We start from the raw sequence: 17,664 nt of genomic DNA, 5'->3' as shown, positions 1-17,664 counted from the left end.
TCGGGCTAACCTACTGCCCTCTTAAATAAGAAAGAACCTCATTTGCCACACACTAGGCTTGCTAGAGTGCAAGATTAGAAGAGACAAAACATTTCCCTGAGAAGGGGGAAGTAGAAGTGAGTTCTTGTAAGGCGGTGGGAAGGCTGGACCAATGAGTGGTCGCTGTACAGTCTGCAGGAAAAAGCACATGATGTATCTGACACAGTATCCTATAGTACTGAAGATACGCTGAATGCAGAGGAGCCACTGGGAGGCCCCAGAGCTTCTGGGTAAAGATTGCCAGACATGCAGTCCTTTCTTTCCAGTACACTGTAGTGAACCTTACCAGGTAACCAGCAATGCTATAGTAGTGTGCAGAGCTGCCTAACCCCCACCTCACCCAAGATAGCAAAGGGCCCACTTAACTCACAGCTGAGGCCAGGGACAGAGGTGGCATTGGGGCTCTAGTGATGGAAATGTACAGAGGAGGCTGTCACTGTAAGGTTCAGGGAGGAAGGGGAGTCTTAATAGTTACGTGTCTCCTATGGAGACACATAACCCTACGTCTGTATCCCTTCACTGCTGAAGGAGAAAACATGTATTACAATGATTACTTCCTTCTTTCTACTTTGGATGCTTTTCTAGATTATTATTATTATTAAAATGAAAACGTACCTGGGGCTTTAGTACATTGGACTCCTTTGCCCAATATTTCTGAGATTCCTCTTCAACTTCTTCAAAAGAAATTCCTACATGAAAGAAAAATGCAAATATATGTTACATGCTATATTAACCAGTGTATGGATTCAGTTTTAAACCCTATACACGGAAGTTGTAAAAGGGCTCACCTGTTTCTTTCTGGATGACCCAGACTCGAAGTTCCACTAAGCTGTGTGCATAGAAGCACTCATCTTCTCTTAAGCATCCATAGCGAACCTCATGTCGACAAAGATCGAGCACAACATGGGAGTTGAAAGGACGGATCTTGCAGTACTTTACAATAGTGTCTCTGAACATGTGAACAAGACACCTGAGGAAAAAATAGAAAGTCAAGGTGTTTCAAAGAGCTGAAAAACTCTGTTTACAATTGTATCCAGTGTAGCGAACTTCCAGGACCATGACAATAAAGAACTATCAGCCGATATAAATAAAAGGCTGAAAAGCACAAACAGAAAACAGAACGAAGGGCACAATATATTTAAATTAAAAAAGTTGCAGCAAGATATGCAGTAGCTAATAAGTTAAAGTCATGTGAAGTTCTACATCTCCTTTAAAAATATTACTTGAAGGTATAAACTTTCACAGACACATTTCATGAGTATATTTTATTGCTGTTTCAATTGAACCTGGTAGTTTTCTGTTAATTGTGCACTGGAAGTCTTCTGACTGATCTGTTAGGTGACCTATTTAAAAACAAATAAAATAAAAAAAATACAGCCCCCTTTACAAATAAACCGACCAACCTAAAACGCTAATTTTTACAACTTTTACCTTAAACATGAATATTGATTGCTAGTGCTTTCATCAAATTTTCAAGCACACTCACTCATATCACTAACAGTGAGAAATCACTCATCTTGTGCTCCAATGTGCTGAAGCAGGCAGGATGTCAAAATGGGAAAGCTCCAAGAAAAGGAGAGTCAGCCAACTAAACAGCATGAAAATGCCACAGAGAGCTACAGAAATAAAATGTTAGAATGATTAAATCAGTTCTAATAAAAACCCATGATGGTGGGACCTCTCAAAAGGCTCAAACACCTAATGCTGAAATGCTCTGTGCAGTCTGACTGTAGTCAGGGCGCATTGACAGCATGCACCATGCATTGAAAATAGATCTAGTTGCCAGTGCACATCCCTACTCAAATCCTAGAGTACAGTAATGTCTAATATACCAACAATATAACGCGCATCATGAACAAGCCCTAAACCTGCCAAGGTTCTAATATAATAATTTTCACTACATTTTTACAATACGGACATCACTGAATCCAAGATAAATCTTGGATCTAAAGGCAGTATTTTCATTTCAGTACACAAGTGACAAAAGCATTATAATAAACAAAATTTATACTCACTTATTTTCTTCAAAACCATGTTTTGACACAGGATGTGAACAGGTGGATGGGTTGTCTTTATTTTGTTGGCTAATAATTCTGGGTTTGTGATCAAAACATTTCTGGAATACAAGTAAGCAAATCATTTCAATGGAATGTTGAATTTAAAAATTGAATTTAAAGGCAATGGGCAACAATATTAAATTCCTCCTGCAGAAAAATGCAAGCACTAATTCTGTATTTACAGCAAGTATATTTTGTTCTCTGAAGGTAGATCATGTTACTTTCTATCCAGTTACCTAAACAGCACAGATGGCCATAACACCTTCCACAAGGCGATAATGCCCCTGCCAACACTTGCAACCCCACTGCATTTCGGATGGGACGTCATGAAACGGTATATCCCTCCTCAGTAACGGGCAAGACTCTGTCCCTTCCCTGCAGTATTCAATGTAGGCAGGAAACATCTCAAAAGCAAAGAAAGTACAGAACAACCCCTAAATACCAAAGGGAAAAAACTAGTGCAGTTTCCTGAACTGTAGTCTATACAGACAACCAATCCTGCTGCTTACGTAGGTAAACCTAAGGAGCAGTGCACTTGAAGCATTGTCTACCAACCATGTGTGCGTTGTGCTCGTAAAAACCAAAAATAACAGCACTGAGCTTCCATGAGCAAGCAGAAAGCAATCTACTTCACCACATCAAACCCCTAGTAGTGATGCGTGCACTGTACTTGGAGGAAATAGACAGAGGCAAGCTGCTGAACCTTGCAGCTGTGTGTAGTGCAGACTTGGTTTTGTCTGTGAGCACTGGTGTATGCGCAAAATGTTATGGTCTTAAAATTGGAATCTGGTTTTTTCCCCCTGCATAGTATTATGCATATACCAGTGCTAAGAGACTGGAAACTTAGTATGACAGTAGGGAGTAAATGTATCAACTGCAGATTTTTCAACTCGCCGCTATTCGGTGAGTTTGCAGTGAAAAGTTAAAGCAGCATGGGCTTTAATGGCAAAACAATGCCTTTAAAATCATTGTCGCTTTAAATTTTCACTGCAAACTCGACGAATAGTGGCGAATTGAAAAAAAATCAGCACTTCAAACATTTATCCCCAGATGGGCTTCACCTCGTGCAAGTAGAGGAGTAAATCCTGCATAAGGAATGTATGTGGAGGGAGAGGCAGTTCTTCACCCTAAATCTAATCCCACATGTCAGGAAACAGCCAGTCAGTGGAAAGATGGGATCTCCACCTTCAGACACAATGGTTTGTAATGCCCTCATGCAACTATTACTAAATGCATTGCCATTTCTATTTCTGAACATTGTAAAAAGCTCTTTATTGTCCATGAACTAGTTTATTTTAGTGGTTTCTTGGCTTTGACCAATTTGTACTCTGCATCTGAAACAACTGTATTAAGAGATTGTCTCTGTCATATACAAGGGAAGACAATAAATGCTGGTTATAGGATATAAAGACACTGTTGGAAAGCACAGGTGGAAGACAAAGTTAAAGCAACTTCTAGTAACATTTGCATGAGAGAATAAACTATTTCAAAATAAATATAATATAAGAGATCATTTAAAAGTTGTACATCTCCTTTATAGAGAACTGAGACAGCACATAAAACAGCACTTTAGATCACAATACGCAGTGCACATAATTACAGTTAATACGGTAATTTCAAAGTCGGCTTTTTGCTCGCGGCTCAGACACCTGTGTTAAAATTACCGCATTAACGGTAATAGGTTTACCGCAGCGGTATTCTGGGGGAATTGAATCCTACCCATAGTGTCCATTGCCAAATTAACCAGACGACTGGGTGCTTTAGGAAAGTGTTCAGGTGAAGTCATCCGACAGACTGCACTGAATATCTGGATTTGGCTCAATCTGGACCATATCCTAAAGCAGGGTTTCCCAAACCCAGTCCTCAGGGCTCCCTAACAGTGCAGGTTTTCCATATCTCCTTGCTGGAGCACAGGTGTATTCATTACTGACTGACACATTGTAACAGATCCACAGTTGGTCCTAATTATGTCACATGTGATCCAGAAAATCTGCACTGTTGGGGAGCCCTGAGGACTGGGTTTGGGAAACCCTGCCCTAAAGTATTTATGCATGGCCTTTAGAGATTGGCAAGTTAACTCATTCCCCACAGCTGCACTGACAAGGGCAATCCACTTATGAAAGCTGGGGTATTCGCCAGCCATCCACGCTCTGGCAATGACAACCTTGGCCAATACAAAAAGATTAGTAACATATTGAAACAAACTTTTATTAAACAATTGGTCCGATGCAAGTCCAAAAGATATAGGTTTTAGGAAACGGACTATATCATGCGTATTCAATTGTCAGCGTTGACGCTGAAAAACAAGCGCTCAAAAAATTACCGTTTATACGTTAATATTGCGCGCGAAAACCGTTAATACGGAAGTTTATTCGCGGAATTTCAGCTCGCTGCTCAGGGAGCTGCTAGCTGAAATTCCGCGAGTAATTACCGTATTAACGGTAAGATTTTTTGAGCGCTCGTTTGTTAGCGTTAACGCTAACAATTGAATACCCCCCTAAGTCTAAACTTTGGTGAAAATTTTTATATACAAAAAAAATAGTTAATAACCATACTAAAGCTAGCCACACAAGCCAGAATGTTAAAAATCCTGTAGAAAGTGATTGGCTAATGATAGCTGTGTGCAGCCAATGGCCAACTGAACTGACTAAACCTAATATGCGCTTCGCCAACTCCTATACAAGGCTCTTGTAGAGACACAGTTGACCTCATTTGATATTTTATGTTTGCAACTTTAAATTAGAGGACATTATAGAACCCTGAATTTACAATAAAAAAACAAATGCATTTTTTATGAACCATGGGCTTACTGCTCTATATGACTGTCTGAAATTGCAGCCGTGGAGTAAATCAGCTATCCCATACTAAATATTAAAAAACTTTTAGTGCTGTATTAAAGTGGTCAGCAAAATATAAACGTGAGTTCTGGACAAATACATGTAACATGAAGGTATATTGTAAGTTTTTTCTCCCAGGCCTCATATTATGTAACAAAAAAATCCAACCAACATCAATATCTTGGCACTTATTGAGTAGTATGTACTTTTACCAATTTTTGTGTGTGACAATTTGTGATGTCTGAGGACATGACATAAGAAATATCTTAAAGAAAAACTAATCTCTCCTAACCCATGTTTCCAGCTTAAATCCAAATCCTTGCAGAAGCAGACAAAGCAATATATTTATAGGAGAGGGGGCTATATGTGATCGTCAGTGCCTTCTTAATAGTGTATTTGGTGTCATTTTCCTAGTTTGAAGTTTCAGCGTCTTCTACGTCTCCTGGTTTTACAGCTCCCAGCATGCCTCATGCTTGGCTCAGGGTAGTCCCAGCACCCAGCTTCTACATTGCTGTGGCAACCCTAAGCGTTTACATCTAGGGGAGGCTTTAGGTAATGCTTGTATGGTAACCCTTATACAGCAAGCAGATGCTTAGGAGGAACACTGCTGGAATATCAGAAGGCCGCAATGGGCACATGAAAGAAGCGGGCTAGGGTCTACTATTGGGAAATGTTTCTAGCTACAATAGAAATTTTTCTTTTTTTACCAAAGGTTTACTTAATTATTAAATGAACCCTTCAATTGTGAATTGTATTTAGCTGTTTGGGGTGGGATTCTTTTTTTTGCAGGTAAACATGTAGTAACACAAGTCATGTGTGCGAATAATGTATATGTGAAAACTGCATAGTCTACATATTAAGTAGCAGCATAATTTACCTCACAAAGGAACACAAACATCCCACAGTACTCCTGCAAAAGATGGGGGATTGTGAGATTGACTTTGGCATTGCCTCCAAAAAGTGTTTCTCTGCAGAATGTTCCTTTCCTTTCCAGGGTCCACACGTCAATTTCTTCTTGGCAATATGCAAATGTGCAGTATACTGGGTATGTGCACTCTATGCCTTGAGCAACATCTAAAAAATACAGGATATTTAGAAATTAGCATTTAAAAATACATAGGCATTAAACAAGAGATAAAAAGCCACGGGATTCTCTTCTATAGCATGATAAGTATGATATGCATGTGGCAAGAAAACAATGAAAGGAGGATTTTTGCACTTTTGTTAAATCCATTTCTGGGCACGTACAGTTAAAGGAAGGCTACTCACCTCCAGTTTTTGACTAACAAAGACCAAAAAATAGGGCAAAGAAGGAATAAAAGAAAACACTCCACAAACAACTTGAAAAATAATATAACTGAACAAATAAGCATGAAAGAGGGATCGCAGTGTCTGGTATGAATGGAGAGGGTGGCATACTTCTGCGTTCAGAGAAAACAGGTCTTCTAACCTCTGTGATTTAATTTTTCGCTCAAACGGGTTTCCTAACCTTTAAGATAGTCTAAACCAATTTTTGGCAAGACCCTTGGTTCTCAGGAAATCGGTATCAACAGCCATGATGTTAAAGCCAGATGACCATGGTTCCGGTGAAGAAAGCTACCTTAAGCGAGGATATCCCCTTAGTGGAAGTCTCCAGCTTTGTTTGTCTGCCACTAATAAGTGCCGTACCAGGCTTTTATTGGCCACTCTGGCACCACTAAGATCATTGAATTTCCTTTGTTCTTAGCCTTCTTAAGGACACGAGGAAGTATGGCCATTGAAGAAAAATAAATGTATATCAGTAAAAAGATCTACAATAGTTGCTGTCAAGGCATCCAGTAAGAACACCCGAGGATCCCTGGTTCTGGACCGAAATGGTACAATCTTGTGGATCAGCTGGGAGGCCATTGGTTCGACCTCTGGCTGACCTCACCCGTAATCTGATGGAACACCTTTGGGTGTTTAGACCATTTTCCTGGGACAACGACATTTCTATTGAGAAAACCCGCCTCCCAGTTATCCCCACCCAGAATGTAAACTGAGTAAATAGTTGGAACATGACAATCCGCCCATGCCTAGTTCCAGTCCGTCTCCTTCATTGCTAGAGGTATTAGTGTGCCCCCCAATGATTGATATATGCAACCGCAGTGGTGTTGTCTGATTGAACGTGAATCGGCCTGCTTATCAGTAACGGCTGAGCCCGTAGCATAGTGATGGTTACAGCTCTGAGCTCTAGAACATTGATGGGAGTGACTCCTCACTGGACCAGAGACCATGAAGCTGGTATCTGTTGTCACAAGGGTCCAATCCCAGATGCAAAATGGGTGGCACTTGTTCAGAGTGTCTACCCTGAGCTACCACAGAAGGGACTGACGTGTCTGAGACGGCGGACTGAAGAATTGCGCGGCTAGACAAGTGGGAAAGTGGTCCAAATTAAACAGAACATTCTGAAAAGTCCAGAAATGGAAGAGTGCATACTGTACCACTTCAAATGTTGACACCATCTCTGACAGTATATTCATGCACATGTTTTACTGCCCACCAGGACTGAAATCACCAGCTTCCGAATATATGCATCCAACTCTGCAGGCGAGTGTTCGATAAAAGGCCTAATAACACCATGCACTGGGCCATAATCAATTTGGATTTTTGCAATTTATGATCCAACAGTCAGATTCAGCTGAGCAGTTATCTGAAGCTGGTTGAGAAGAAAAATGAATTAGCCTTTATTAGTAAATGGCTAAATAATAATTGACTTCTTTAGATCTGAGAAGAGTGGCTATAAACGCAATGACCTTGGCAAATACCCTGGGGTCCTTGGCCAATCCAAAAGGGAAAGGCTCTGAACTGGAAGTCCACATCTTGATTCTAAAAGACTGGTGCCCTTTCCAGAGAGAGAGGTGAAATTGCATTGTTTAGGTCAAATGAAGCAAGGAATTCATCCTGTTCCATTGCATTGATCCCTGACCTGACGGGCTCCATTTTGAACTAGTCCAGCCAAAGCCTGTGTTTAGGGACTTCAGATTTAAGACGGGTCGGTACGTCTTTACTGGTTTCTGAAACAGGAACAGATTCAAGTAAAATCACTGTCTCTCTGTGTTTCTGGAACTGGAACCTCAGATGTCAGAAGGTTGAACGGCTCTCTTGGACCTGTCTCCAGGAAGGCATGTAAAAAAGAACAGAGGGGAGAGCCAAGGTGTTCTATGATACACCCTGTCTCTACAATGACTATTACCGACAAATCTGAGGAGTCTCTCCATAAGTAGCAGAAATGAGATGGTGAGCTCTCACAAGGCAAGACAGGGTGGAAAGGAACCCAGAATCATTCCATCGGGTTGTCAGAAGGCTTTGGGGCTGGGGGCTTGAACGCCTATGCCTGCTTTCCCCTCTGTTGACCCTCTCGCATGTTAAAGGACTAACCCTTGAGGTGGAAAAGGCCTTTATTTAGAGGATTTACCCAAAAACAAAAAGGACTGAAAATGCGGCTCCCTGGTACCTGGCAACATTTAAAATAATCTTCCCTTCTGTAGCCTGAATAATAATTTTGGCTCGCTCTGGGCCCAAAAAAGGCTGACCATCAAACCGTAAGGATTTCAGATTCCTTTTGGGCTCCACATTCACATACCAACATCTGAGCACCTGGTTCCTGTTGTCCATTTAGCAATCTTGCCTGACACCTGGAACTTTCCCCGCGTGACTTTGAAACTGGTCCCTTTCTCCAACATAGCGGCAGGGTAATAACCACTGTAGCCCCCAATTAGAATCAAGCTTGCTACAGAGTGAGAGAATAAGAATGACGTTTGTGTGGATATCTATAATAAATATATCTCTATCCTTTCAGATTGGGAGGCAAGAGAGAAAAGCTCTTCCAAGCCATGTCTACTCCACACTGCCTGTGCAGAGTCTGCAAGCTTCTACCTCTGTGAGGTAAATTCTGTCACAAATAAGGTGCACCCCCCCATTGGCACAGTTAAACAATGGCTGCTTCCATGTGGCATGCTGTCTCTAGTGGCAAAACACCCTTAGTAGGGATTGCCACCTTACCTGCCCCAGCTGTGCCCAACCAGGACTGGGGGTGACTGCTGAGGCTCCAGCCATATTCCCCTAACAGGGGGGGGGGGGGGGGTGGGGGAAGAGACTACTCAGCCCTGGAACACAGACCTTATTAATTAATTTATTAATCACTGCAGTACGGACTCCCGATCCTGCAGATGTGGCAGTTGCACTAGCCACATACTTAAAAAACACAGAGCATAAAATGAAAATTAAATAGTAAATGGAAAGTTGCAATAGGCAGCCCAGAGAAAAGTACCCAAGCTCCAGGGCACCTAGATGAAACTGGAGTTTCCTTCTGTCGGAGGATATACAGGGGAGGAGCTTTCTTTGATAAAGTTAACTCCTAAGTGCCCAGCTCCAACGTTGCCTTTATATCAACATGATGGAGCAGTGTCCCCTAGAATGGGTGATGGAGAAACAGTAATCACTTCCCGCTCTGCTGCGATCTAGTAAAAATTTCTCTATCCTCCTTTGGGGGACACCGGGGACATTGGGGTATAGAGTCCCAGGGACAGGGTGAACTGGCACTTTAAGAACATCTGTCAAGTAAGCCCTAGCTCCTCCCTCTATACCCCACTTCCTGTTACATCAGTCTAGTTTAAGTGCCAGTTCGCCCTGTCTCTACTCTATACCTCAATGTCCTCAGTGTCCCACAAATGGATTAAAAAAAATGGATTTTCCGCAAGTATAAAAATCCTATTTTACCACAAACCAAACAAAAAGAGGTGTACTCTTAAATGTTCCTATGGGCAGGGTCAGATGGGTGTTTTAGAGCCCAACTATTTTCCAACCAGGAAACTGCACAATTCTGAAGCAATGACACGATTAATCAGCGTAGCATTAAAATGAGGGGGGGCGATGCTGGTACCAACATTCCAGAGCAGTTACGCTATTAAGATGCTTATGTGAGACCAGGTGCTTCAGAACACAGTACAGTAGGTGTCAAATTTGGAAAATGCATGAAATATTGTGAAAATCACACTCTGCAAATACTAGCTCTTGGGTCTGGTAAGGGAACACAGTTCAGTCTTGGCACTTGGAGAAAGGTGCCTAGGGAACCCAATACCACTAACTCTACCAGAGGGGAGATCTGATCCTCAGGAGCTTCCCTCGTTGTGGGTTATCTTATCACTACAGAATCCACCAATATCAAACACAGCCCTGTTAATGGAATCCCAGAAAGACTAAAAATATATTCCTCTTGCAAATTTGTGCACAAGACGGACAATGCACACTGTTTAGCGTTAAAAAAAGAAAAGCTATAGAACAGCAAATGAGTCCAAGTCCAGTTCTCATGGACACTGATCTGGGTGCGACATGCTGCAACCATTCAATGCAACATAAGAAAAAACACTGTGGAATTGGGATGTTTGATATTTTAGCACGGCCAAACAAGAATCATTACATGTACCACTCATGTAAAAATAAAATTTCCAAACATGCAAACTTGGAAAAGTATTTAGTAACGGGCTTTATACCAGTCATGGGCTAGCTTCATTTAGTACTTGAATGTAAAGTACAGTACCTTTACATATATAGTATTGACCCGCATATTGATTCTTTGTTGGTCTTGGTCTTATTCTTTTCCATCTCTCATCTGCAGAACTTTTAGTCCTTCCTATAAAAAGGTCTTTCTTGCATTTATGATCCATGTTGGGAAGGTAATGGTCGCTCTGAATCTTTGCTCCTGAAGCTTTACATAAAATAAATACAGCATCAATATTCTAGAAAAATTTATCAAACATCGTAAAAATAATGCATTTTCAAAAGAGTTTAATATATTTTAAAAATAGTCAAAGTATTTACATAATAAATCCATTAGAAACTTTACTTCCCATTTCTTTTTAGCAGCATAATATCTGATATGGAATTTCCAAAAATGTCATTTATAACTGTTTTTCAATAGGCTGAATGAGATAATAAACAAATTACTCAAATATATCCTTGGCTCTTTGGCTCAGATTCAGTAGCAAGATTATCAGCTTCAAAAGAGGAGTCCTGAATTTGAAGAGGATGCAAATTTGCCCTTTAAAGCACAAACTTTGGCTTCTTTAATTAAGATTGAATATTGAGAAACACAGTGACATTTATGTAGGTGATTGGTTCTTAGTTTCTACAAAATGAAACAAACGGCTATAAGATAAAAAAAGATTATGAGTTTATGAAGTAAAATGCTCGTCAACTATTTTAGGACATTACAGTAGCAGTAAAATATTTTAAAAGATTGCAATATAAAATGCACCAGAACAAATGATCTTACCTATTTTGGTGAAACACAGCTGACACGCTTGTCTGAACTCGTGTGTATCTTCTAGAGGGTTTGTGCCTTTTGGGGAGCTCACACTTGACACAGGTGCTGGCCCTCCATTAACAAAAGAGTCTAAGAAAGGTGTTTTCTTATGTGTCCCTAAAACATCTAAAGGGCTGTCAGCTCTAAGAAAGTATGTATTTACCTGAATTAGATTAAAAATAGATACAAAAAGAGAGATTAGAGGGATAGATTCAATATACAGGTTAGGTAGAGGTGGATAGTGTTTTTAATTAAACAACCCATAATATTGACCTGTCCACTAAAGCACGGTGTGTAGGGGTCAAGGTGAAGGAGATGTTTCAATTAAACTTGTCCCATCTGTACATAGATTTAAATATGAATTGGGCAGCACGGTGGCTTAGTGGTTAGCACTTCTGCCTCACAGCACTGGGGTCATGAGTTCAATTCCCGACCATGGCCTTTTCTGTGTGGAGTTTGTATGTTCTCCCCGTGTTTGCGTGGGTTTCCTCCGGGTGCTCCGGTTTCCTCCCACACTCCAAAGACATACTGGTAGGTTGGTTGGCTGCTATCAAAATTGACCCTAGTCTGTGTGTGTGTGTATATTAGGGAATTTAGACTGTAAGCTCCAATGGGGCAGAGACTGATGTGAATGAGTTATCTGTACAGCACTGCAGAATCAGTGGCGCTATATAAATAAATGGTGATGATGATGATGATGAATGGCCCTTTCATTTGAAAAACTGAAGTAGACAGTTCATACATTTAACTGCAGTAATCTAAAAACATGACCTGTTGTGGGTACTCAGTGACTGGCGTTGGGAAACTCTCTGAGGCAGGGAGCAAGAAAAGCATTGTACCCCTTTTCTGTGGCTCTCGAAAAGAACCAACGTGGAGCAATGGAATTCCTGGACCTTTGGCACCCTGAGCATAGTATGAATCACAATAGTGGCTTAAAAAAACCTCCCCATTAATGCCAGATACTTTAGATTATGATTAAAAAAAGGTACATTTGGAAAGAGGGCTTGACCAGAAAGGGAGGCAATAGCCCAGGGAATACAGACACTTTGTTTTTAACCTCTGAATGGAGTTATGGTATATTTTTCTGATGAATTGATGGGATTGTAGGCAATAGGCCAACAAACCAGTCATAAAACAGATTAGTAAACCAGCACACATCTTTCAGTGATGTGAAAGAGGGAGGGGTTATGACAAGGAAGCAAAAAGGTTTAAAAATAGTGAAGTGTTTTTGTGGATCTGTCCACTACTGAGAAATTGTCCAAACCGTCAAGCGTTCTACCAGGCAGCAAATTGAGCGAAAATGTATGCAAGTGTATTTCTCTTGTTTCTGTGTTTTATTTCAGTTTATTTTAAAAAAACGTTTTGCGTTTATATGTATGTCAATGTATCACTATATTTATTCAATAATAATCATTGTGACTATCAAATTAAATCCCATTTAATAACATGTTGTCTTTGTGTTCTTTAAGAATTTATATGCCAGACTTTACTTTTATTATGCTACATTTATGCAGGGAATTGTTTGGTTTACAGTAACTGATTAAATTAGACTGTGACTGCATTTTGGGATAAGCCAGGGAGTAACGGAACACTTCAGAGGCAAATTTTAGACAAACACTTTCACGCCCATATGTTACAGACGCCCATGTAGGTCTGATCGTGACACTCCCGTAGAATTCATTTTTTAAAAACACTTTGATCAAAAATGGGTCCATAAGCAGCTTCCCTCTTGAGCACCAGGAAGATAGTGGAATAAAACCACAGGCTCTCTGATGCCCCGGAACAGGGCTGATGGTTGTTGCAGTCAATAAATAGCAGAATAATAAACTGTCCCTGAGAACCCAGCATAGGAAATAAAAAAAAAGTTCCAAGAATGACATGCGGTACCTCCACTTAAAGATCTTGAGCAGCCAGGGTTGGACATGGAGCAAGGCAGTCACTGAAGATATTTATGCTATAATAATATTGTCTAATTTTATTTCTTTCTCCTGGCCAGCAACAAAGGTATTAAATACATAAAAAAAAAAGAAAGAGCAAAAGAAGCCACAAAACTCTGTGCACATCTCTTGTTCAAGGCACTGGAAACATCTTGGCAGACGTAGGGTAATATAAGAGAGGAGGATTCAAACACATTCACACCAAACAGAAATATTATTTTGCAATTGTAAAATCGCTCATCAAAACACACAGACAAGAAAGACAGGTGTGAAACTCACTGCGAATGAAGTCGTATCTCCTAGATTTGTTTTAGCTGTTCCATTCATGTGCTCAAATATAGACACATCTAAAAAGCATGGGGGGAAAATACACAGAACCTCTTACAATAGTTAGTTAGCCATGAGACAAAATGAACCAGTCTAGATTACAATTTACATGCAAAGAGCTAAACTAAATAGCCAGAATTTCCTTCCCCTCTACTGGAGTCACATGTGTGGCAATCTAATACTAAAACACTTTAGTATTAATTTGGAAAAAACGAAAACACACAACCAGTTACTGGTCTTCCAGGGCAGCTGTTGTGCAACCTTGGTTTATTGGGAAACAGGATCACGCTCAAGACATTTCGGTGCCAATGTTTAAACAATGTTGCATGACTTGTTGAATTTCATCCAAAAAACACATAAAAGTACAGATTAATGGTATAGCCAGAACAATGAATGTATTTATTAATAAATGGTGGAAGTAAATGCCTGCAATAAGTGTTTAATAGGCCAGGTTTTAGCAAAGTTCCAGATATACTTAGCATTGCCACCGCACAGCACATCTATTATATTCTGACTAGGGCACTATCTGTGTGGAGTTTATACATTCTACCTGTGCTTGTATGAGTTTCCTCCCACCGTGATGTGAATGATCAATCATTCTCTGTAAAGTGCTGCGTAACATGTTTGCACTATAGAAAAGGTTAATAATAATAATAATAATAACTAATCCAAACTTACCGAAAAGTTTATGTATTTCTATTATGCTCTACTATAATTACTTTTATAAGGGGTAAAAAGCTAAATGATCTGTGTCACTATCATTTTTCATACATCTTTATTTTACTCCAGTTCTGTCTAAATACAATAAAAAATATATAAACATACAAGCAGATCATTTATACTGGCTTTACATTACCTGTTTTGGAGCCTGTCAGAGACAGCGGGCTTAGGGAAAAACTATCCAGTGAGGGCATCCCAAACTGGGAAAATGTATAACTGGAGTAAGGGAGCGTTTCCAGGGCTGAAAAAGCATTCATTCTGCTTGTACCTCCTATTGCATTGCTAGTCTGAAACAAAAACATATGCAACTATAAGCCTTCAAAGAGAGGGACACATACCAGTATAATGCACTAGGCTTTCAGAACTAATGTAAGTTTAGTCAATCCAGTGCAGATCTATGCATGTTCGCTACATGCTGGACGTCCACTCTGTCGCATGCTCTCACTACTTATCTGCTTTACTAAAGCAATAAATACACCTATAGATTTCTATGATCTACCAATGAGTGATCACCTACTCACACATTGTGATTCTCATGTTCCCTTTTGTCCTCTAAATAGTAAATGCTTTTGAGCAGGATCATTTTGTAAAGTTATCTGTCTGTATGCAAGATTGTATATTTAATATATCTCTATATAAGCTACGCCATGCAAACAAAATGACCAACAGGAGATATTTTTAAAATATCCGATTTGTTCTTTAGTTCGTACTTAACAACCTGTATTGTTGTAAACCCAGCAGACCAAGCTATACATAGATATTCATCCAAACATCATTTAGAGAATGTTTTGAATGCTGGCTACCGGGATCCGCAAGTTAGGGCAACTGAGATGCTAGAAACTGGTAAGATAAGGTAAGATGTATCAGAAGAGTAATTATTAATATATTTGTTAAAAATTCAGAAAAAAAAAAATTAAAAATTAAATAAATAAATGGGAAAAGATTTTCACATATGAATAAAGATTGCCCAATGGCTACAAAGAAAACAAAATAGGTGAACATCTTCTTGAAGAATTTTCATATAAGAATGCAGGTTAGACAATCACTGCAACAGGCAATTCACCTAAACAAGATGACTTTAAACATGGTGTATTTCAAAAACTGTTCACTCTAAAAACAGTCTTAAAAAGGTGCCTGGATTCTACTTTTAGTGTGTAAGCATGAAGAACGGCTGTGACAAGGACATTTTGAGCACTGTATAAGCACTTGCTCTTTACAGAGTTGTCATATTTGTTTTGTCTCCCAAACAAGAAAATGTGTATGTATTTGCACTGTGTATAACAAACACTTGAGTGAATTCCTCAACACTCTTGCCAAAACACCCTGAACATACACTTATGTTTCCAAATGTTACTAAGCTGCAAAAACTTCAGGGGAAAGAGGGAAGATTTTTGTCTTTGTACTTAAATGGGCATCACCTTGTATTTCACTAACTACACAACCTCAATTGAACAGTACCTTTTATAAATGCCATACTCTTAACAGATCTCCTTGATATCATTGTTACCTCAAATTTCGTGGGCGACCAAGAAAAGACCAGCCTGGAGATCAGATTGAACATTCCAATACTCATTTACTTATATTTAAAACTTTCATTCCATGATAATAATGTAAACAGTTCATCAGCTGTTGCTTTATTAAAATATGCCATAAAAGAAAAGAAGATCTTCAAGAGTCTGATGACATTATCCAGCAATATGCTGGGAAACTCTAAGCGGCATTACCTGCAAACCACTGGATTCTAATTTGTTTTGCTTAGATTACTTTAATGAGGGTGAGATAATGCAGTGTTGTACAGGGTAATTCACAGCCAATATTATACTTCTCTCTGTGGCAATGAACAACACCCCCTCTTCAAATCACTCAGGGCTAAACATTGAAATCTAGCGGACAGCATTTATTCCTACTTGGGTGAACAACACACAGTCATCTATAAAACACTTTCTATAACCTCACCAGGCTTAGGCTGTCAGATCTTGGCACAGAATCAAGGATGCGATCCAATTCATCTCCAATCATTTCATCACTCAAGTTTGACACTGGAAACAGAGCTGATGTGTCACTACTAGCTAGTGCTGAAGGGAACAGCCCAGTTTCAGAAACAGGGGACACACTGGGACAGGCGGAAGAAACTGGAATGGGAGATGGCTCTCCTAAAGTGTCATTATTAACACTCAGCGTAGAGAAGGACGAGTGAGAAGAATTGTAGTCGTCCAGCTCAGGCAAATCTGAAATAGAACAGATGGCACAAAACAGTGATTCGCTAGTCTTGTATCATAACTGTCAACTTTGAAAGAAAGAAGTTAAATCACACAGACAATACACTTTTCATAGTTGAAGATGTCATTTCATTGTAGCCTATGGATATTTCATCACTTGGGCAGCACAGTTACATAGTAGTTAGCATTGTTGTCTCCTAGCACAGGGGCCATGTGGTCAATTCGAACAGGGGCCTTATCTGTGCAGAGTTTATGTTTCCAGGTTCTACTTATAGTTCAAAAGCATACTGATAGGGGAGGGCACCGATGTGTGGGTGCACAAGGCGGGGGCAGCACAGGTGTGTGGGTACAGATCAAGAGAAATCTTAGTACTTTATCCACACAGCACAGAATGAGAACCCAGCATCTGCATTGACACAAGGACTGACTGATAATATATTATATGTACCATCAGCCAGCAATATCATCACTAAAACTATAAGCATAGTTGAAAAATAAAACATGCAAGAAAAATGCTTACCTGGTTCCATGTGATCTGCAAGACAGTCAGACATCTGGAAAATGGATTAAAACATATTAATAAATGCTAAATGGCAGAAAAGAGGTTTTTTATACTTACGATAAAATCCCTCTCTCTGATTCCATCTGGGGGACTCTGCTACCTTGGGGTTGTATGAGGGAACATGGATTAGGCACTCAAATAGTTAACTTATTTAACTTCCTGCCGACAGGCTATATCCCCTCTGCAACCCCCTGCAAACCTCAGTGTGTAATACAAAAGCCCAAAGGAACGGAACTCAATCACCCGAAGAATAACCGCAGAAGAGCAGAAGGGAGGGAACGCAGAATCCCCCAGATGGAATCAGAGAAAAGGATTTATCATAAGTATAAAACTCCTCTTTTCTCCTTCAGCCTATCTGGGGGACACTGCTACCATGGGGACGTACCAAAGCAGCCCCCTAAGAGAAGGACCGCACTGACAGTCCGGTCCACAACACTGTGCAGCTGAAACTGGCGTCCGGGGACGCAAACACATTAAAATTGATAAAACCTAGTGAAGGTATGGACAGAGGACCAAGGTAGCCGCCCGGCCGAGCTGATCCGCTGAGACCCCATTATGCGCAGCCCAAGAAGCCCCAACTAAGCGGCTGGAAGGGGCGGCAATATGACTAGGCGCAGGCCGTTCGGAAGTGACGTAGACCT

General features: G+C 40.2%; 1 protein-coding gene across 1 annotated transcript in view; it reads right to left on the bottom strand.

Moving 5' to 3' along the window:
* Positions 1-17,664, bottom strand: part of ZC3H7A (zinc finger CCCH-type containing 7A) — a 65,631-nt gene that overhangs the window by 27,772 nt on the left and 20,195 nt on the right. Inside the window, exons 8-17 of the mRNA XM_075179795.1 lie at positions 16,982-17,015; positions 16,199-16,470; positions 14,379-14,529; positions 13,475-13,542; positions 11,229-11,421; positions 10,494-10,661; positions 5,811-6,007; positions 2,055-2,155; positions 828-1,009; positions 655-728 (exon numbers count right to left, since the gene is read on the bottom strand). Coding sequence (XP_075035896.1) covers positions 655-728; positions 828-1,009; positions 2,055-2,155; positions 5,811-6,007; positions 10,494-10,661; positions 11,229-11,421; positions 13,475-13,542; positions 14,379-14,529; positions 16,199-16,470; positions 16,982-17,015 — 1,440 coding nt within the window. The remainder of the gene's footprint in view (positions 1-654; positions 729-827; positions 1,010-2,054; positions 2,156-5,810; positions 6,008-10,493; positions 10,662-11,228; positions 11,422-13,474; positions 13,543-14,378; positions 14,530-16,198; positions 16,471-16,981; positions 17,016-17,664) is intronic.

Source organism: Mixophyes fleayi, chromosome 7, assembly GCF_038048845.1.
Source record: "Mixophyes fleayi isolate aMixFle1 chromosome 7, aMixFle1.hap1, whole genome shotgun sequence".
NCBI classification, from domain to species: domain Eukaryota; kingdom Metazoa; phylum Chordata; class Amphibia; order Anura; family Limnodynastidae; genus Mixophyes; species Mixophyes fleayi.
Note: the sequence above shows the minus strand (reverse complement) of the source record. Positions and strands in the feature narration are given on the sequence as shown.